The sequence below is a fragment of the Phoenix dactylifera genome, chromosome 1 (assembly GCF_051530095.1).
Source record: "Phoenix dactylifera cultivar Ajwa chromosome 1, Ajwa_hap1_PhDact_Kaust_v1.1, whole genome shotgun sequence".
In the NCBI taxonomy this organism is placed as follows: Eukaryota; Viridiplantae; Streptophyta; class Magnoliopsida; order Arecales; family Arecaceae; genus Phoenix; species Phoenix dactylifera.
Genome location: NC_143190.1, coordinates 47,207,561 through 47,229,860, shown reverse-complemented (window position 1 = coordinate 47,229,860; position 22,300 = coordinate 47,207,561). Strand labels below are relative to the sequence as shown.

Here is a 22,300-nt window from a genome sequence, read left to right as displayed (position 1 = left end):
AACTTGATTTAACTAAATTAAACTATGAGTACGAATTAGAATTTATCAGAGTAAATAGATCTAGAATTTGGAATCCACCACATAGCATTACATCAGGGACTGTGTTCTTAATTTTTGTCTTTTGGAGAGGCATGCAATTTGGCTACAAGCCTTTTAAAATAAAAACATAAAGAGTTTTAGGAAGATCAATCTTCGGTATAGCATGAAGTGTCTACCTAAGTGTGCTAATCTAGGGTGCAGTTGTTGACCCCCTAATGGATTTTGATGAATACAAAATACTAGAGTATAATTTCATTTATCTTAATAATTTACTTGAGAATTTTAGGTGTTTAATTAAGAATATTGTTAAGAAATGTCTAGGCAAGTTTCCATAATTTTTATGAATTTATTGAAGAATTTTTTAAGTTGAAGAAAACAGATCAGGGACAGCCGAGACGTCTCCGGTTTGTCCCAGAGACGTCTCTGGCACAAACAGAAAGAATTGGCACGTCGGAAGACGTCCCCGGCACCTGGCGAGGCGTCTCGCAGGGTCGGAGTCGACTCTCTCAGTAGCGGAGTCGACTCTCTCAGTGGCGGCAGAAAGGCTGATTTCAAGAGATGCACGCGAGCCGTCTCCACAGGACGAGGAGTCGTCCCCGCAAGTAAAAAGCAGACTTCCCGAGTCGTCCCCGAGGTAGCGGAGTCGGCTCTCTCAGGGTATTCCAGAGGATGTCTTTTTCAGTGATAAGGCAGCGGAGACGTCCCCTGAAAGAGCGGAGTCGACTCTCTCAGAGAATTCCAGAAGACATGTTTTTCGGAGATATAACGGCGGAGTCGTCTCCAAGGCAGCGGAGTCGTCCCCATGCAAAAAGCGCAAACAAGCCGAGACATCCCCGTAAAGCGCCGAGGCGACCCTCTCAGAAAAACAGAAAAACAAGGATTCAAACCGTTCATCATCGGAGTCGCCCCCGTAAAGCGCCGAGTCGACCCCAAACATCGTCAAAAGTAAAATCTTACAGCCGAGACGTCTCGCGATGAAGCGGAGACGTCTCCGGAGCGCTTGGGACGCGACTGACAACTTTTGCAGGTTTGGTTTGAATTTCAAATCTCTTTAACTTTATCTCTAACGGCTATATTTGCTTTTTGGGTTATAAAAGGGAGCTCTTAAGTGCTTTCCAACAACTTCTCAAAAACCCAACACAAGATCATTCAAGAGAGAAGAAAGAAAAAGAGGTTCAAGGGAGTTAGTGCATTCAAGTGAAGAAATCAAGTGCCTTCAAGCTTCCCAAGTGATTTCGTGCTCAACTACTCTCTTCCGCTAGGCATTCAAAGCTCACATTCAAGCCAACGCGATCCACATCGGAAGAACCACCATTTCCCACGCTTCCAACGGCTAAAAGGGTTCTTCCGGGTTTCATTGTTTATCATTGTTATATTTGCTTATTTAGAGCTTTCAAATCTTTTGTAAAACTTTTTCAATATTGTGCTTGTTCCAGTCAAGGGACTTGGAACAAGGGAAAGGCGTCCCAAGCCTAGGTGAAATTGGGGGTTTTAGGGTTCGTTGTTAGCCCGGTGTAAAACAACGAGTTGGGTAGTGCATTCGCAAAACTACCGTACTGTAATGTTGGATTATAGTGGAAATTCCCAAAGGTGCTTTGGGGAGTGGATGTAGGAGCAGTGGAAGCTCCGAACCACTATAAAAGCTTGTGTTTGCGATTGTCTGTTTTCATACCTTTATTTTTACTTTAGCTTATACATTTGTGTGTTTTATTAGACAAAAAGTTTTAAAACACCCAATTCACCCCCCTCTTGGGTGACCATCTCTGGGCAACAAGTGGTATCAGAGCGGGTGCTCTGTATATTTCTTGAAGACCTAACCGTCTTAGCTAAAGATCTAGATGGCAACACCCTTCAACAATGTTCCTGCTGAGGGGCAGGCAACCAATAGACCTCCACTCTTCAATGGGACAAATTATACCTATTGGAAGACTAGAATGAGGATCTTTATTCAAGCACAAGATTATGCCTTGTGGAGGGTTATAGTTAAGGGACCACAAGAACCATCTCACATGGTTAATGGCATTCAAGTTCCCAAACCTGAGGAGGATTGGGATGAGAATGATAATAGGATGGTTCAACTCAACTCTAGAGCCATGAACTCATTATTTTGTGCTCTAGATGTGAATGAGTTCAATAGAGTTTCAACCTGTACTTCTGCCAAGGAAATATGGGATAGACTTGAAGTTACCCACGAGGGTACAAATCAAGTCAAAGAATCTAAAGTGAACATTCTAGTTCACAAATATGAGCTATTTAAGATGGAACCCAATGAAACCATCACATGCATGTTCACACGTTTCACCGACATAATAAATGGTTTAAAGAGTTTGGGTAAATCTTATACTAATCAAGAACTTGTGAGCAAAATTCTCAGGTCTTTGCCGAAAGCTTGGGAAGCGAAGGTCACGGCGATTGTAGAAGCCAAAGACCTCAACACATTGGCACTCGAACAGCTATTGGGCTCATTGATGACGCATGAGCTGACAATGAAGCAACATGAAGAAGATGCGCCAAAGAAGAAGACAATCGCACTCAAGGCTACTTCGAGTGTGTGTGAAGAAGAAAGTAGTGAGAGTAAAGAAGAAAGCGAAGATGAGGACTTGGGTTTAATAGTAAGGAAATTTAAGAAATTCATGAGAAGAAAGAAACCCTTCCCAAGAAAGAAGTTTGGAGGGAGAAATGATTGGGAAAAGGAAAAAGAAAAAGAAAGAGACCCAATCATATGCTATGATTGCAAGAGACCGGGACACATTCGTTCCGAATGCCCTCAACAAAAGAAGCACTTTGGAAAGAAGAAGAAGAAGGCATTGAAAGCAACGTGGGATGATAGTGACACATCCTCCTCCGAGGAAGAGAAGGAAGAAACCGCCAACTTGTGCTTCATGGCATTCGAAGATGACGAGGTATGTCAAAACTCAACTATAAATTTTACTTTAGAAGAATTGTATGAAGCTTTTCAAGAACTTATGAGTGATTGTAGTATGTTAGGAGCAAAGAATAAAGAATTAAAAGCCTCCAATCTAAAACTAAAGGATGATATTAAAAATCTATTAATTGAGAAAGAGAGCGTTGAAAATGTTAACACCATTGATCTAGAAAATAAAAATTCAAAACTTAGCATTGAAAATGAAACGGCAAAAATACTAATTAAGGAATTAAATCTAAAAGTAAAATCCCTACTCGATAATAATACCTCACTTGCACGACATGTTGAATCCCTTAAAAAGGATAAGGAAGAACTAGTTAAAGAAAATTTGAATCTTAAGAATGAGGTACATAAGTACAAACCAATTGTTGAAAAATTTACACAAAGCTCTGAAAAATTAAGTCTTATTCTTTCAAATCAAAGAGCTGTTTTTAATAAAGCCGGATTAGGATATAAAACTAACAAGCAACAAAAGTATCTAAAGAATTTCTTTGTGAAAGCAAAAGATGTCAAAACTGAAAAACCTACATGCTTTCATTGTGGAAAAAGTGGACATAAAGCTTACTCTTGTATTCAAAGAAAGATCCAAACAAACAAGAGTACATTTGTAAAAGCTAAAAACATAACTAAAGTATGGGTGCCTAAGGGAACCAACTACACTAACCACGAAGGACCCAAGAAAACTTGGGTACCTAAGAGCTTCACATGATCATTTTGCAGGTATGCCTTGCAGCCGAGAATAAAAAGAGAATGTGGTATCTTGATAGTGGTTGCTCAAGGCATATGACCGGTGACAAGAGTCTCTTCGTCACCTTGAAATCAAAAGAAGGAGGAGTAGTCACATTTGGAGACAATGCAAAAGGTCAAATCATTGGTGTTGGTAAAATCTCCATATCACCCTCCTCATTTATTGACAATGTATTGTTAGTTAATGGACTAAAACATAATTTATTAAGTATAAGTCAATTTTGTGACAAGGGTTTTAAAGTGTCATTTGAATCTTCACTATGCATAATTAGTAGTCCAGTTGACAATGAGATCATACTTACGGGACATAGGCATGGAAATGTTTATATGGTAGATCTTGATGATCTCACCATGAAGGATGGCCAATGTCTTGTAGCCATGGATCCCAAAGTTAATGAGACTAGTTGGTTATGGCATCGTAGGTTAGGGCATGCTAGCATGGATTTAATTTCTAAATTGATTACCAAAGATCTAGTCAAAGGACTACCAAAAATAGACTTTGAAAAGAACAAAATTTGTGCTGCATGCCAATTAGGGAAACAAACAAGAAGTTCTTTCAAGTCTAAGAACATAGTCTCAACATCAAAACCCCTAGAACTAATTCACATGGATTTGTTTGGACCCACTAGAACTGCTAGTCTAGGGGGTAAGAAATTTGGTCTTGTAATTGTTGATGATTTTTCACGTTTTACATGGGTTTCATTTCTTGCACATAAAGATGAGTCCTTTCCCGCTTTTATCAAGTTTCATAATAGAATTTCGAATGAACTCAATCTTAAACTAAAAGCAATTAGGAGTGATCATGGTACCGAGTTTGAAAATCAGCACTTTGAAAAGTTTTGTGACGAAAATGGTATCAATCACAATTTCTCGGCCCCTAGAACACCCCAACAAAATGGGGTGGTAGAAAGGAAGAATCGCACACTAGCAGATATGGCTCGTACCATGTTGTGCGAATCGGATCTACCAAAATACTTTTGGGCTGAAGCAATAAATACTGCATGTCACATTTTAAACCGTGCATTAGTTAGATCTATTTTAAAGAAAACACCCTATGAGTTAATGAAAAATAAGAAGCCCAATATAAGCTACTTTCATGTGTTCGGTTGTAGGTGTTTTATTTTAAACAATGGAAAGGACAATCTAAGTAAATTTAGTGCCAAATCAGATGAGGGGATCTTCTTAGGTTATTCCTCATCTAGTAGAGCATACAGGGTCTTCAACAAGAGAACTCTCGTTGTTGAAGAATCCATACATGTTGTCTTTGATGAAGCTAATGGAGATTCTTCTAGAAAAGAAGAAGATAATGATGCAGGTATACTTGAAGACAGAATGAAGGAGTTCTCCATACAAGACAAACAACTTGAGGATGAAGTCAAGAAAGATACAATTCAGCAAGATGAAGAAGATCAACCCCAAGCAACAAATCAAGATCTTCCGAGGGAATGGAGGTATGCACATGGTCATCCAAGGGATCTAATCCTTGGTGATCCCTCGCAAGGGGTAAGAACAAGATCCTCTCTAAGAAATACTAGTAATTATCTTGCTTTCGTTTCACAAATAGAGCCTAAATCACTAGAAGAAGCCGAAAAAGATGATAATTGGATGAATGCTATGCAAGAGGAATTAAATCAATTTGAAAGAAATCAAGTTTGGACTTTGATGAAAAGACCCCCTAATGTTTCAATTATAGGCACCAAATGGGTATATAGAAATAAACTAGATGAAGATGGAGTAGTAATAAGAAACAAAGCTAGGCTAGTGGCCAAAGGCTATAATCAGGAGGAAGGAATAGATTTTGATGAAACTTTTGCTCCTGTTGCTAGGTTAGAGGCTATTAGACTACTTTTGGCATATGCATGCTTCATGGACTTTAAACTCTATCAAATGGATGTAAAAAGTGCATTTCTAAATGGTTATATAATGGAGGAAGTTTATGTAGGACAACCTCCAGGCTTTGAAAACCACTTACATCCAGATTACGTTTATAAATTGCATAAAGCATTGTATGGGCTTAAGCAAGCTCCTAGGGCATGGTATGAAAGATTAAGTAATTTTCTAATTGAAAATAAATTTAAGAGAGGAAATGTAGACAAAACCCTCTTCATTAAAAGAAAAGGAAATGACTTATTGCTTATGCAAATTTATGTGGATGATATAATTTTTGGTGCTACTAATGATAGTCTTTGTCAAGAGTTTGCCAAGCTTATGCAGGGAGAATTTGAAATGAGCATGATGGGTGAGCTCAACTTCTTCCTTGGGCTACAAATAAAACAATCAGAGGAAGGCATCTTCATCAGTCAATCCAAATATATCAAGGAAATGTTGGAAAAATTCAAGATGAAGGATGCAAAGAAAATTAGCACACCCATGGGCTCAAGTTGCAAGCTTGACAAAGATGAAAAAGGTAAAAGTATAGACTGCAAATTGTACAGAGGTATGATAGGCTCTTTACTTTATCTTACTGCTAGTAGGCCAGATATATTATTCAGTGTTTGCATGTGTGCTAGATACCAAGCATGTCCTAAGGAATCACACTTGCAAGCTGTTAAAAGAATTTTTAGATATCTAGTAGGGACATCTAATGTAGGCTTATGGTATTCTAAACAATCTGACATAAATTTAATTGCTTATTCCGATGCTGATTTTGCCGGGTGCAAACTCGACAGAAAAAGCACAAGTGGCACATGTCAATTCTTGGGTGCTAATTTGGTTTCTTGGTTTAGCAAGAAACAGAATTCAGTCACCTTGTCCACAGCTGAGGTTGAATACATTGCAGCTGGAAGCTGTTGTGCCCAAGTTCTTTGGATTAAGCAACAACTTGAAGACTTCGGTATCAAAATGGACAACATACCAATTAAATGTGATAATACAAGTGCAATCAATTTAACAAAAAATCCTGTCCAACACTCTAAATCAAAGCATATAGAAATTAGGCATCACTTTATTAGGGATCATGTGCTGAAAAATGATGTGATGATTGAATATGTATGTACTGAAAATCAATTGGCCGATATCTTTACAAAGCTCCTTTGTAAAGATAGGTTCAACTTCTTAAGGAATGCTTTGAGCTTGTATGATCCTAGCAAATAAATTCAACTTGTATTGCAATGCTTTGCTACTCAAGCTAGTAATCCACCTCAAGGTCAACATAAGTGAAAGCATAATCCATCTAAGCTAAATGACGAACTGTTTGACTTTCCGGAGGATGGTTACCCTCCCTTGGACTCTTCATAGAGATATTTTCAGAGCCTATTTCATAGGTATTCGAAATTTGGTCAAACATTCCTCATTTCAACATTAATAATTCAAAAATCATTATCAAACCTCTATAGGATGTATTATTAAGGGGGAGGATCACAAACAAACTCATTCTGTATTCACCAAAAGAAATCATATTGATTAGTGTGATTAAATGAAACAAATTAGGAAAAGATAAAAATCAGTCTGAAATTTTTCAGTGCCGGAGACGTCTCTGGCAAATCGCAGAGACGTCCCCCCGGCGAGACGTCTCGCCTTAGTCGCGGAGACGTCTCGGGGACCGAACGAGGGTTTTTAAAATAGGTCGAAACAGCTCGAGCCGACCCGAGCTATCCCCTTCATCCCCAACAAAAACAAAAACAAAAACCCTAGCCTCCATTTTCTCTCCAACACAAACCCTAGCCTCTTTCTCCTCATTTTCCTAGGTTTTCCATTCAATGGCACCTAAAAGAGCTAGGAGGACTGGTGGGAGGCGTCCTAGGGCAGCGACCGACGGTGAGGAACGGAGGGAAGAGCCTTCCGCGCCGTCTCCTCCGGTTGCTCCGCCAACCGCGACCATTTCCTGTGCGAATCGCACAGTAACCACTGGAAGGTACATAGATTTTCATTTTCTAGATAGTGAGGGGTTCTCTATTGGAGAGAGACTCCGTGCCCAAGGTTGGGAACACCTTTGTACACTCAATACATCGACCTACCCCGGCCTGGTTAGAGAACTATTTAGCAATATGGCCTTAGGGGACTTAGGGTACACTGCATATGTCCGGGGGACATTGGTAGAAATTAATGAGGATGTCCTATCTAGTGTCTTGCAAATTCCTAAAGACGGTGAGGCTCCGACCTCACATCCCCAAAGGGAAATAGCCCTAAACTTGCTTTTAGGACGAGAGGACTGCGGCCCTCTCGATGTAGTTAACTCCCAAGACCTGAATGCCGAGATGAGACTCCTTTTGAGTATTGTCAACCGAGTCTTATTTCCTAAAACCGGCCGCTTTGATTTTGTTTCGGAGCGAGACCTAGTTATCATGCACCACATCCTACTAGGGATTCCCCTAAACCTCCCTAGACTTATGTTGAACTACATTGCTACATGTCATAGGTATTCTAGGTTTAGCATACCTTATGGGATGATCCTTACCCTACTCTTCAAACATTTCAAAGTACCCATTCCAGAAAATGAGCCTGCAAAACCCTTGAGAAACACCGACTATTATAATGAGAGCACAATGCGAAGAATGGAGTTTCACAAGGTAGATGGGTCATGGGTCAAGGTACCAAAGAGAAAAGCTCAAACCCTAGAGCCTGAGATCCCACTTCAGGAGCCTGATCACCACTCTCCTCCACATAGCCACATGGACTTTCCTGATGTACCCTCCAGCTCAGCTGGACCTTCCACATACATACCACCACCTCCTCCAGTCAGTGGGCCCTACTCCCTATCAGAAGACCAGATGCGCACTTTAGCATCTGTTATTTGCCAGCAGATGAGGGAGGAGATGAGATCGATGATCTCTACTGAGTTGGCCCCCATCAGAGCCTCACATGAAGGGATTCTACAAGAGCTGAAGGAAATTAGAGCTCAGATAGAAGCTACAGCGCAAGAACTAGTTAGTGTGAATGCCACCCAAGCCTTCAGATCAATTGAGCTACAAGACAGCTTGAGGACCATTTCAAATAGCCTTCAAGAACTGACAAGCCCTGGAGGTAATGTGGGCACTGTGGTTGCCCAACTTCGAGGAAGAATTGAAAGGGCAAGCATTGAATTTGAAGCACTAGTGGCAGCCTTTCATCAGTCCCAGGGAGAGCAGTTCAAAACATTACTAGATTCCATCAATGCATTTATAGATGCAGCTTGTAGGGCTTATAAGCAATGTCGCCGATGAGGGACATTTTGTAGACATCTAGGGTTCTTCTTTTGTAAACCCTAGGCTCATTTTGAAATACTTTTTGTATTAGAAATGAATACTTGTAATGATCTCCTCTTTTAACTTTGTAATGACTTCAAAGGTTTACAATGATATATGAATGACATACAATTTCTTTTGAAACCTTGTGTACATTTCTGACTCTGTGTATGTGATTCTATGATGTGCCTTAAAGATCTCATAACATACTTTAAGTGCTCAAATTTGACACAATTTATGAATGCATACAAAACAGGGGGAGCACATCTTGTGGTAACTATTTTAAACAAAAAGAGGAGTCTGAAATGAATTCCAGAACAAAGGGGGAGTGGTATGAATGACTGAATTCATTAATAAAAATAACTTGGACAGGGGGAGCAATAACTTGAATACCCTTGAGTGGTTCATGGTACTATGCTGAATTTTACTAGAAAGTATGCTTTAAGCACCTAAGGATAATTTGTCCCCTTCATTGTTGATGACAAAAAAGGGGAGTAGAAAAACACATTTGTAGAACCAATATATGAAATGCAAAATACAAAATTTACAATCATACTCGAAAGTTGAATTAGAAGAGTTAAAATTGAAGAATATTGGCTTTAAGATAATTGCCCTTCTGGAAAAGAAAGGGGGAGTCAAAAAGAAACTTAGCTCTCAATTGTCTTTAGCATCCATCTACATTTTAACTTGATTGAAATTCAGTAGATATGCTAAAATTGCCTAAGAGCTATTAAGATCAATTTTATGCATAAGGATAGAACTGAAAATTGACTATTTTGAATTATGCACATTGTATCTAGCTCTAATCAAAACATTAGACTTGTACATCTGATCAAATACTGTGTATATGTTTAAATTTCGAATTTTGCATATACTCAGTGTTTTGTCATCATCAAAAAGGGAAAGATTGTTGACCTCCTAATGGATTTTGATGAATACAAAACACTAGAGTATAATTCCATTTATCTTAACAATTTACTTGAGAATTTTAGGTGTTTAATTAAGAATATTGTTAAGAAATGTCTAGGCAAGTTTCCATAATTTTTATGAATTTATTGAAGAATTTTTTAAGTTGAAGAAAACAGATCAGGGACAGCCGAGACGTCTCCGGTTTGTCCCAGAGACGTCTCTGGCACAAACAGGAAGAACTGGCACGTCGGGAGACGTCCCCGGCACCTGGCGAGGCGTCTCGCAGGGTCGGAGTCGACTCTCTCAGTAGCGGAGTCGACTCTCTCAGTGGCGGCAGAAAGGCTGATTTCAAGAGATGCGCGCGAGCCGTCTCCACAGGACGAGGAGTCGTCCCCGCAAGTAAAAAGCAGACTTCCCGAGTCGTCCCCGAGGTAGCGGAGTCGGCTCTCTCAGGGTATTCCAGAGGATGTCTTTTTCAGTGATAAGGCAGCGGAGACGTCCCCTGAAAGAGCGGAGTCGACTCTCTCAGAGAATTCCAGAAGACATATTTTTCGGAGATATAACGGCGGAGTCGTCCCCAAGGCAGCGGAGTCGTCCCCATGCAAAAAGCGCAAACAAGCCGAGACGTCCCCGTAAAGCGCCGAGGCGACCCTCTCAGAAAAACAGAAAAACAAGAATTCAAACCGTTCATCATCGGAGTCGCCCCCGTAAAGTGCCGAGTCGACCCCAAACATCGTCAAAAGTAAAATCTTACAGCCGAGACGTCTCGCGATGAAGCGGAGACGTCTCCGGAGCGCCTGGGACGCGACTGACAACTTTTGCAAGTTTGGTTTGAATTTCAAATCTCTTTAACTTTATCTCTAACGGCTATATTTGCTTTTTGGGCTATAAAAGGGAGCTCTTAAGTGCTTTCCAACAACTTCTCAAAAATCCAACACAAGATCATTCAAGAGAGAAGAAAGAAAAAGAGGTTCAAGGGAGTTAGTGCATTCAAGTGAAGAAATCAAGTGCCTTCAAGCTTCCCAAGTGATTTCGTGCTCAACTACTCTCTTCCGCTAGGCATTCAAAGCTCACATTCAAGCCAACGCGATCCACATCGGAAGAACCACCATTTCCCACGCTTCCAACGGCTAAAACGGTTCTTCCGGGTTTCATTGTTTATCATTGTTATATTTGCTTATTTAGAGCTTTCAAATCTTTTGTAAAACTTTTTCAATATTGTGCTTGTTCCAGTCAAGGGACTTGGAACAAGGGAAAGGCGTCCCAAGCCTAGATGAAATTGGGGGTTTTAGGGTTCGTTGTTAGCCCGGTGTAAAACAACGAGTTGGGTAGTGCACTCGCAAAACTACCGTACTGTAATCTTGGATTATAGTGGAAATTTCCAAAGGTGCTTTGGGGAGTGGATGTAGGAGCAGTGAAAGCTCCGAACCACTATAAAAGCTTGTGTTTGCGATTGTCTGTTTTCATACCTTTATTTTTACTTTAGCTCATACATTTGTGTGTTTTATTAGACAAAAAGTTTTAAAACACCCAATTCACCCCCCCTCTTGGGTGACCATCTCTGGGCAACAGCAGCACACCTCATCTTTCTAGGTATGGATCATCTTAGACTACTTTAGCAAACATGAATAGTAAATGGCATGCTCAAGGTTTAAACATCATAAAAGAAATATTTTATTGAAGATAAGAATTTAAACAAGCTCCAAAATAATAAAAAAAAGTAAGAACTACAATGCCCTGATACATTGCTAGAGCTTCATCCAGCCCTAGATTGGACGTTTAGCCGAGCATGGCTTCCGGACGACCTCCCATCTTCAAATGAAAGTCTTCCGCTCCCATTCGGCTCCCTCTATTCCCAAAATATCCAAAATACTCTCTCTCCCCCCTCCTTTCTTTTTTTTTATTTCTTTTCTCTGGTTCTCGGCTCTCTTCTTCTCTTCACCAAAACAGGGTCTCCCCTGTTTCTTTCGAACCGAGCTTCCCCCCCCTCCTCTAAACCGAGCTCTCCCCTCTCTTATATAGGTCTCTCCTCTCTTGGTGAAGCCAGCCATGAATCCAAAGGGAGCGGACGTTTGATCCTTGGGCGAAATGCACATCATCGGCTGGATCACGGGAGCTAGTCGTGGAGGAGTGATCCATGGAAGATGAATACGGACGGGAGAAGGGGCTGAATGCTAGGCTGCTATGATTCTGGGGCGTGATGCTGGAGGGTAGATTGCGGACGAAAAGGATGAAGGGCTGGATTTTGGGCTTGATTTGCAGATGCTGGTGAGTGCGGACTGGATCCGGGATTTGGGGATTTTGAATCCGGAGGAGACGCGGACGGTGATGGCGAAAAACAGGATGCTGGTCGCTGGTGTGGATCCGTGGAAGGAATCATGCTTCATTGCTTTCCTTCTTTGGACCATTGGCTGCTGGGAAGAGGGCTGGCCGCGGGATCGATGGAGGAGTGGTCGCAGGCGGAACACCCGGGGATGAAGACGATGCCGTGGCTACCTGGATGCGGAAGACGCTTGGCTGGATGCATCGCGGGAGAAGAGGAATGGAAGGCTGGTGGGAGCCGATCACGGCTTGGAGCTGGGAATCGATCGCGGAGGATTTGGGAGCGTTGCTTTGAAACGAGGATCTGGGTGTGCTGGGGAGGATTTGAAATCAACGGCATAAAGGTCTCCCCTGTTTCAGCTAGTAAAGAAAGGATGGCAAGTCCGTTGGATGGCTGCTGATCTGGGAAGGATAGGAGAATTGGCTTTAGATTTGAGGTGGGTCATGATCATTGACTTGTCCTCGAGTCCAACATCATTTAAATTTAATTCTCGCTAAACTGCTTTAGACTGAACTCGACCAGATAAAATAAACAAGACCGTGACTTAATAAGAAGGGTTAATCAAACATTTTTCCCATACAAAAATAATTAATTATAACTTTCAATCTACTCAGGACCAAAACCCATTTAATTATAACCTTAGCTTGATTACAACTCTATCAGGTTACCAAACTAGGTCAAAACAAGATTGCAACCAAGAGAGAGACAAGTTCAGAGTCTGGTTTAAGAAAAGAATTATCTACTTCTTACTATATTTTAAATTTATTTAAATGATTATTCAATTTTATGGTAAAATACGTATTTATCAGTTTAAGAACATTGATAAGTGCTATGAAAAGATAACTAAATTATAAATTATTCAGCACTTATCAATGACTCAGATACCATTAGGAGGATACTGGAGTAGTTTTTCATATCCAGGTGGACGGACCAGTTAGGTAGCAGGGGGTCACCTAACGAGCCTGCACCACTGATGAGGGTATCAGAGGAAGAGAATGCATTGTTGGTCAGGCCGATCTCAGCAATAAAAGTCCAAGAGGCTCTCTGGTCTTTAATCGAAGACAAGACCCCGGGGTCGGACGGTTTTCCTCAAGTCTTCTTCAGAAGGTAGTGGCATATTATCAGGCAGGATGTGGCCATGGCTATCCAGCAATTCTTTATTTCTACAAAGATGCCTCATGACTGAAAGCATACCTTCATCACTCTGATTTTGAAGAGGTAGGGCGCCATAGAACCAAGCCACTACTAACAGATCAGCCTATGCACTACTTTGTATAAAACCATTGCGAAGATCTTGGTGAAGAGGTTGAGGGGTATCTTGCCCAGGCTCACCAGTCCTGAGCAGGGGGCTTTTGTTGGTGGACGAAGCATCATCGACGATGTTCTTATAGCCCATGAGTTCATGTTCGACCTCGGGAGAGCTTTAGGTTAGAGGAGTCTAATGGGTATCAAACTTAACAAACAGAGGCTATGATAGAATGAGCTGGAATTTTTTGACTCACTCCTTGGAGAGCTTCGGATTTTAGTGGATCAGATGGATTTTGAGGTGCATTCGGGCTCCTTCCTTTGCCATTCTGGTGAATGCATGCCCATGCAGTTTTTTGAGTCCTCCGTCGATCTGCGTCAGGGTTGTCCGCTCTCGCCCCTTTTTCATCATCTGTGTAGATGCACTGCCCAAATCGCTCTGGTATGCTTTTGAGATTCAGGTTGTGGAGGTTTATAGGCTGATGGCTGATTCTATCCAGATCTCGCATCTGTTGTTTGCCGATAATTGTATGCTTCTGGCCCGAGCGACAAGACAGTCAACATAGGCAATTCGAAGGATTTTAGAGGAGTACTATGGGGCTTTCGAGCAATAAGTTAATCTGGCCAAGTAAGCTATTTGCTTCAGCCTGAGGATCAAGCCACGGTTGAAGGCAACTATCATGGAGATTCTAAGTGTGGGTGAGCAGGGGCACCATGAGATATCTTAGGGTTCCCGTTACTGGTCGTCGCCTTCGTGGAGGGGTATTCTCAACCATCGAGCAAAGCATCAGACACAGGCTGGAGGAGTGGCAGACAAGCGCTCTATCTATGATGAGTAGAGTCACTCTTGTTCGGTTAGTACTCAACTCGATCCTGGTTTATATGCTGTCCAACACCGTCGTGCCTCTGGAACCACTAAGGACTCTAGAGCAGTTGTTCAAGAGTTCTATCTAGGAAAGATGAGAGGGAAGGAGCAGTATTCACCTACTAGCATGGGATGTGATCTGTCAGCCAACTAGTAGTGGAGGGATGGGCATTCACTCCTTGATTGCGAGGCGAGAGATTCTGGCAACCAGGTATCTCCTAGAACCTGAGAGTTTTTTGTGCATCTTGATGAGGGCCAAGTACGAGGGATCCGGTCGTTGGACCTGACTTTCGCATTGGGCGTCACAGCTCTTTCATTTAGAGGAGATTTGTGCCCATGCTCCGACGGTGCACATTTCTATTAGATGGGCAATTGGGGATGGGTGGACTATTAATGTTCTGGAGGACATATGGCTGACAGAGCAACCATTTGGCTGGTGGCCTACCATGATCGACCCGGGGTGCCTTGCTAGTTGTAAGTCTGTGATCTGATTTTCCTAAAGGAGAGAAGATGGAATGAGGGTCTTGTTCGTCGTGCCTTTGGGGATCCGTTGGCTGAGAGGATTTTGGCAACATATATACCCACAAAGGAGACTGCAGATAAGAGGGTATGGAGAGCGACTGGGAGGTCGAACATAAGTGCCCAAGACCTATATGACCTGGTTAGAGGAGGGACGACTCCACGAATTGATGGGGGTTGGATCTGGAGAATGCGTATCCACCCCTGTGTTGCCTTGTTCATTTGGAAGGTGACATAGGAATGCTTGCCGACCAGAGGCGTGCTGGCTAAAAGAGGAATGAGAGTCACTTCACTTTATGAGGGGTGCCTTGACATATAGGAGTCTATCAGTCATGTTCTTTTTAGATGCCCACAGGCGGCTCAGATTTAAGGATGCGCTATAGCTTCACATAGTACGTTATAGGTTACGACCTTGATGAAGGAATTCTTAGGCCATCTGAAGGAGTCCTTGCGGAGGCCCAGCACTGTGGAGTGGGATATCAAATATGCCTACGTGGTCTATCACATATAGCCGGACAAAAATGCCTAAATCTTTGAGGACAGAAGAGTGCACCCGAGGACCGTGGTGGATAAAGCACCCACTTCATGTTGTTGAAATCACTAGTACTACTACAGTGGTTTTACTTAGGTTGGCTAGGGATATCTAGGACTACCACTCAACTTTTGCAGTGACCATGATTACTTTTGTCTCCTATAGGCCTCACCCCAACTTTTTTAAGGTAAACTTTGATGGCAATATTTCTAAGGGCGGAGGCAGAGGAGGGTGGGCTTTGTGATCCGAGATCATGACTTTAGACTTGTCGCAGCCGCGGGTCCGCGTATTTTTCATGCGACTGTCATCGAAGCAGAGTTAAGAGTTGCATTGGAGGGCATCACCCATGCAAGGCTAGTTCTCGGTGCATATAGCATTTACTTGAAGGAGACTCGGCTATCGTGATCGAGTGGATTCAAGGTCAGTACAGCAATGACGACCGGCACTTGCTGCTTCAAGACATATGCAGGCTTTCGAGAGGATTTGGCTCCTTTCGGGCCACTTTTTCTTTCAGAAGGCGAACAATGTTGTTGGCTGGGTCGCCTTCTATACTGCACATTATCGAGGAGAGATTCTCTAAGGAAGTCATAAGTCTATTTCTTTTCTTCTTCGTCAAATTTTTTTAATTTTATTAATTATACTCGCGCTCAATCAATCGGTGTGAGCCGCCATTGTGGAAATAAATAATAATAATAATAATAATAAAGTCAAAAGGAAGTGTAGACGGAGTAAAAGATACGGTGGTGAGAAACCGACGAGAGGTTGGTCAGAGTCTTCGGCTATATCTGGAGTTCGCACCGGTGGGCAAGAGATTCCTATATGATAGAAAGATCTTTTGAGCGGGTTGCAATCTACTTGTCAACACCCCTCCCACCTGGATTATTGGAGTTCTGGGAGACGGAGCGAGCTCAGGGAAGCGCAGGTTGGTCTCTTCTTTTACCCCTAACCATCTCTCGTTCTTCGAAGGAAGCGTCCTTATTCTGGTGGTCATATAGAGAGATGGTCTGGGGAAAGGATGGGACCAATGGCTCCACAAGGAGTGATGTCGACTCCTCCATGGATACCGGGCATGCTCGCCTCCACGAGCTTGGCTACAAGCAGGAGCTCAAACGCGATCTCTCGTAATTATCTCGACTCAAATGCTCGGTTCCTTGCTTGGGTTGCATTTGTGTGTGTGCGTGCGTGTGTGTTTTGGATTCATGGGTAGCGTTGGGGAATTGCAGGGTGTTGTCCAACTTCGCCTTCTCATTTTCGATCTTATCAGTGCTCACTGGTATCACCACCCTTTACAACACCGGTCTGAAGTTTGGAGGGCCTGTAGCCATGACATACGGGTGGTTTATCGCTGGGTTCTTTACAATGATTGTTGGCCTTTCGATGGCGGAAATCTGCTCATCATACCCGACATCTGGCGGTCTGTACTACTGGAGTGCTAAGCTCTCGGGGAACAAGTGGGGCCCATTTGCTTCCTGGATTACTGGCTGGTACTACTATTGGTTATGGCTGTTTGGTCTCTGTTTCTTTGTTTTATTGCTGTTTGTTGTTTGGGGTGTAGAAAACTCTTTGTGCTATATAGGATGTGTTGCACAGAAGCCAGCAATTAGAACCTGGATAGTTTTTGAATTGAATAATTTTCTTCCAAAGAGCTTGCAATTTTAGTTGCTGATATTGCTTGTTGATCCTAAAGACTACTGATTTTATTACCAAGTAGAGCTATTAGCCAGTCATTCTTAGGGGGAACTTGGTCTCCAATTGATCCAATGAGCATTAGCATAGAGTGGACAAACAAATACCTGTCAACAATGGGAATCAATATATCAAATTGCTAGTTTCTTTCAGGAAATACCATGACTTCCCTGGTTGCGTAGGAGTGGTGTAACCATTTGCTGCTTAATTCAATCTCTTCAGTTATCGGATCTATGACATTCCAAAGTACACAGGCAATAAAATAAGATAAATAATTTAGTTATTGGATGTTTGACATTCCACCACTGGATAAGAAGTTTGATTCATGTTGCAGCAAAAGTTAAGATTTTTGGTTCTCGTTTTAAAATCTCTATATCTACGTGTTATTGCCTTGCATGAAAAGAGGTTCTTGATTTTTACAGTTTAGACGCCTGTCTAAAGTGCATGTGACTCCCAACTTTTATACTTACTCCATCCAACAAAGGCAGTTGAGACTTGTCAGTCATGAGATTCTCTCCAAAGCTTATATTGAAAGATGGATGTAATAGTTTTAGTATACTAGTTTGGATGTGACTTGTGAGTGATTCAATGTGGACATTTACAGGGCGTACCAATTCGGTACTGGTACCCAATACGGATGGCGTATAAACACTCGGTATAACAAAAAAATTTCGTACTGTACCATACCGATACTATGCTAGCGTTGCACCGATACGGGGTCCGGTACCGAGATGGCGAACTTTGCTTTCAACTTTAAATTTGGTAGGACCGGTAAAGGAGTATACAAAGCAGAATAGTTGTCATGCATTGATCTTAAAGCTTGAACTGAAACTGCTGCATGATATGAGCAAATTGGTCTCTTTTAGGCCAAAAATTCATTTGGACTGTATTCTTGTAGGCTAGAGGCTTGCTTAAGCAATAGATTCTGAGAATGATGCAAAACTGTATCATTTTGTAACAGATGTTACAATATAATATCTGCTACTAGAAATGTTTCAGGTGAAAAGGTGACTTAGAGCTTTTGGTTTATCTAAAAAAATTGAGTTTGCAAAGGCTTGAAAGATAAGCCATTTTTATGCATTTATTTTGAAATGAAATAAATTAAAAAAAATTGTTAGCATATGACCATATAATCCATTAGATTAGTGCTCTCTCTGTGAGCTAATAATTTCTATTGATTTTCATGCAGGTTTAACATTGTTGGACAGGTAATACCAGAAGTTATTTGGTTTGAAGTTCAAAGCCTCTATTGTCCAGTGGAGAGCATACCTCAACTGGAGCTAAACAACCCTTTTATATTCTTCTGAGCAGTTAAAAAATTTCTGTTTTGCAGTGGGCAGGCACTACTAGTATAGATTTCTCACTTGCACAACTATTGCAAGTAATTATCTTACTTAGCACTGGTGGAAACCATGGAGGAGGATACCTGGCTTCCAAGTATGTGGTCATCGGGTTTCATGGGGGGATTCTGCTGATTCATGCCATAATAAACAGTCTGTCAATTACCTGGTTATCTTTCTTTGGACAGCTTGCAGCTATCTGGAATGTCTTAGGTAGGACCATACTTCCCATTTTTAAATTTTTCTAAGGTCATCAGAGAGATTGAAACAATATTCCACTTGGTTACCTAATGAAGTTGTTCTCTTCAGGTGTCTTTGTCCTTATGATCCTTATACCAGCTGTTGCTACTGAGAGGGCCAGTGCAGATTTTGTGTTTTCTCATTTCAACACCGAAAATGATGCTGGAATCCACAGCAAACTATACATTTTTGTTTTGGGACTCTTGTTAAGTATATACACATTGGCAGGATATGATGCATCTGCTCATATGGTAAGAATTATTCCTGTAGGGCTCGTTTGGTTCGCAGGAAAACGAGGGGGGAAAGTGTGGTCAACGGGAAAGTAATGAAATGCCTCTTGTTTGGTTGGAGTTTTCAAAGGAGAGAGATGGAAAAGTTGTATTCCCATGGGAATATGATTCCCACATTTCATGGGAAAGTCTTTCCCATGAGAAACATGGGAAAGTTACTTTCCCATGAGGTGGGAATCACTCCTTTTTTTATTTTTTCCCAAAAAGACCCTTCAGCATTAAAGAAGCATTAAAGAGGCATTAAAGACCTAATTTTTATTAAGGGCATAATAGGAATTATACATAACTTTCCTAGGAAAGTGGATGGTCAACCAAATATAAGCACTTTGGAAATTAGTCACTTTCCCATGGTTAACCAAACATGTCAAAAGTACTTTCCTAGGTATCCTCTTTCTAGGAATCTGATTCCCAGGAATCATATTCCTAGGAGGGAAAATACTTCCCGCGAACCAAACGAGCCCGTAGTGTTTTACTTTGCTCATGTTAGATATTAGATTTATCAAGAAGTTAATGACTATACCTTCATAATTGATACATATCCAACTAGATTTGCCATACTTTGGCATTATTTCCACTGAATCCTCTTTCTTCTGTCGTAAGGAGATAGTCCTTCTTCATCACTTCCATCTTAAATCTTCTCAAAGCATCTAACTTCAGATATAAGTTCTCTTACTTTGACATAAATTAATCTAAAGCCCAAAATTTGGTTTTCTTTTCCTTCATCTACTATCATATCCTCATGTTCTATTAATCTTGGTTGTTTCATAAAGATCTTATGCAAATGTTAAATTGGTTCTTTAGCATATATCTTTTTTTCCCAGACGGAGGAAACTAAAAACGCAGATAAGAATGGACCAAAAGGAATAATCAGTGCCATTGGCATATCAATCATTACAGGCTGGGGTTATCTGCTTGGCATCACATTTGCAGTTAAGAACATTCCATATCTTTTGAGCACTGACAATGATGCTGGAGGTTATGCAATTGCAGAAGTTTTCTACCTTGCCTTTAAGAGTAGATATGGCAGTGGTGTAGGTGGCATCATTTGCTTGGGAATTGTTGCTGTTGCTATATTTTTTTGTGGTATAAGCGCAGTGACAAGCAACTCTAGGTAAACATGACTTTTATTCTAATTAATATCTGAAATGTTTATCTATTATTTCTCTCTTAAAAGGGATTAAATCCGAGTCGATTTATTTTTGTTTTTTGCCTTTAGATTTTAATCATTAGATGCCAAAAAATTATTGTTTGACTGTTTCCTCAAATTTAGGATGGCATATGCATTCTCAAGAGATGGAGCAATGCCGCTATCATCATTGTGGCATAAAGTGAACAAGCAAGAAGTACCATTAAATGCAGTTTGGCTCTCAGCATTTATATCTTTCTGTATGGCTTTGACGGTAATGAATTTTCTGTTGATCTGCCTTGTTTGTTTAAGCTCGCCCACTTTCTGGTTTCATCATGCATATATTATGACTATGATTGAAATATTACTTGGATATAGCTTGTGTATCATGCACATGCAATCATGGAATAACCTAGCCCCTAGATGATAAGAGGTCACAAGTTACTGGTGCTTAATTCTTCCAACGGAATCATATCAAAATTTTAGGTGTTGTAACATATGAAAAAACAAATACCTGCACGAGTTACAGTGTCAAATTTGGATCCTTGGAGATTGATGCCTTGTTAACTTCCCTGCTATAATGCTTGCAATTATTTAAGGGGATTACCTGTATCTTTTATTTCTAGCATCAGATTTTTCGCCCCTAAATATGTGTTCAAGTTTTGCTACTCTGTTTGGCACAATGGTCACCTGCATTTGCGTAAATTGACATTGGCATTTTGTCAAATGAAGTGTTTCTTTCTTCCATAACTCAGTTTCCCAATGTCAGTCTCCTAAATTGTGAACCTGTAGCCCTGGACTCTGGACTAACAGTCATTGTTTAGCAACAGAGCACTCTAAATGTGACATGCAGCAAAAGAACCCCCTCAAATTTTGCTTAGCTTATTACCTAACGGGTATACAAAATCACCTTATTTAGAAGTCATCTGCTGCTAATGGACTGGCTAAACTGGCCAGGGAATCAGGTTCAGATCCATGGTGAGAATGTGCCTTCAAACAGTACTTGCATACAAAACTACACATGCAAACGCAGACCGGTCTCATGAAATTTTCAGTAAATGACTGAAAGCAACAGAACAGAATCAAAGGTTATATCCGATTCAACCACCCTTGCTCCCTCAAAGAGAGGAAAAGGGGGTAGGTGGAGAAAGAAAGAAGAGCGTTATACGAGAATCATCAATTATTTACGTAGATGTTTGCATGGTATAAGTTATATTATTTGTTTTCTCGATTTTGTTATGGAATTCCTGCAAGTCCCATGATTTTGCATGGTATAAGTTCTATTATTTGTTTTCTCGATTTTGTTATGGAATTCCTGCAAGTCCCATGATTTCTTTTGGATGCGCATTCTCACTCCTTGTAAGTGTAAGAATCCCTGCTCAATGGCTTATCTCTTTTCTCATATCCTTTCTTAACAGTCTCTTGGAAGCTTAGTAGCATTCCAGGCTATGGCGTCAATAGCTACAATTGCACTCTACATTGCTTATGCTTTGCCCATCTTCTTCCGGGTGACCGTAGCACGCAAATCTTTTGTTCCAGGCCCCTTCAACCTCGGCAGGTATGGGATACTAGTGGGTTGGGTTGCTGTCCTCTGGGTTGCAACAATCACGGTACTATTTTCGCTTCCTGTTGCTTATCCCATAACCAAGGATACTCTCAATTACACTCCAGTTGCTGTGGGTGGCCTAGTCATCCTCACAGTGTCATCATGGATTCTGAGTGCAAGACACTGGTTCAAAGGCCCCATAACAAATATAGATACATGAATGGAGAAGAGGTGTTATTTTGTATTTGTGAAGCACATGAATGAAGTATTAATTGCTTAAATTGTCTCCTCCTTTGATGTACCTGATTGTGTATTTGGTGTTCCAAGTTAGGATTTCCATGATCTTATTTTGCTTTTCATGGTTCCTAAGCAGCAGCTGTTTCAGGGACAGGAAACCTCAAATGTGAATTATATCCACATCAGAGAGAGTTTTCTCTAATGGTTTACTTATGCTTTTATGCACTTGGCTAGGTCCATATCTTCTAATTTGACACACTAATACTAATCTGATTGCTTAACAAACAAATATAGTCATGAATGTTGTCCGAGTTGCAGAAGATGACGGATGTATATATGATCCTATAATAAGGAGGATTGAGAAGGAATAGGTGAATTTTGTTACGAACTAACAACGAAACAAAAGGTTCCACTCTGAAAAGAACAAAATCGCTATAGTGTTCTCAACTATGATGCAAATTAAGATGCTGCCTCCATTGCTTAGAAAATGGCAGAATGATCTCACGAAAAAGACCGTCAATCTTCATCAAAAAATAAATAAATAAATAAATCACGTCTATGCTTAACA

General features: G+C 41.0%; 1 protein-coding gene across 1 annotated transcript; it reads left to right on the top strand.

Annotated features, from left to right (window-relative positions):
- Positions 1-15,930: 15,930 nt before the first annotated feature.
- On the top strand, positions 15,931-21,776 carry LOC120110639 (amino-acid permease BAT1 homolog). Its single transcript, XM_088703998.2, has 8 exons — positions 15,931-16,388; positions 16,491-16,751; positions 18,143-18,161; positions 18,287-18,506; positions 18,603-18,784; positions 19,645-19,934; positions 20,094-20,223; positions 21,368-21,776. The coding sequence occupies exons 1-8, from the start codon at positions 16,087-16,089 to the stop codon at positions 21,713-21,715; spliced, it is 1,752 nt and encodes a 583-aa protein (XP_088560124.2). The 5' UTR covers positions 15,931-16,086; the 3' UTR covers positions 21,716-21,776.
- The last annotated feature ends 524 nt before the right edge of the window (positions 21,777-22,300 follow it).

Excerpts from the sequence above, each read along its gene's own strand:
- LOC120110639 (XM_088703998.2), top strand. The coding sequence starts at position 16,087 with ATGATAGAAAGATCTTTTGAGCGGGTTGCAATCTACTTGTCAACACCC. Across the intron at positions 18,507-18,602 it reads AGCTATCTGGAATGTCTTAG|GTGTCTTTGTCCTTATGATC; the intron begins GTAGGACCATAC and ends TGTTCTCTTCAG. Across the intron at positions 20,224-21,367 it reads CTTTCTGTATGGCTTTGACG|TCTCTTGGAAGCTTAGTAGC; the intron begins GTAATGAATTTT and ends CTTTCTTAACAG.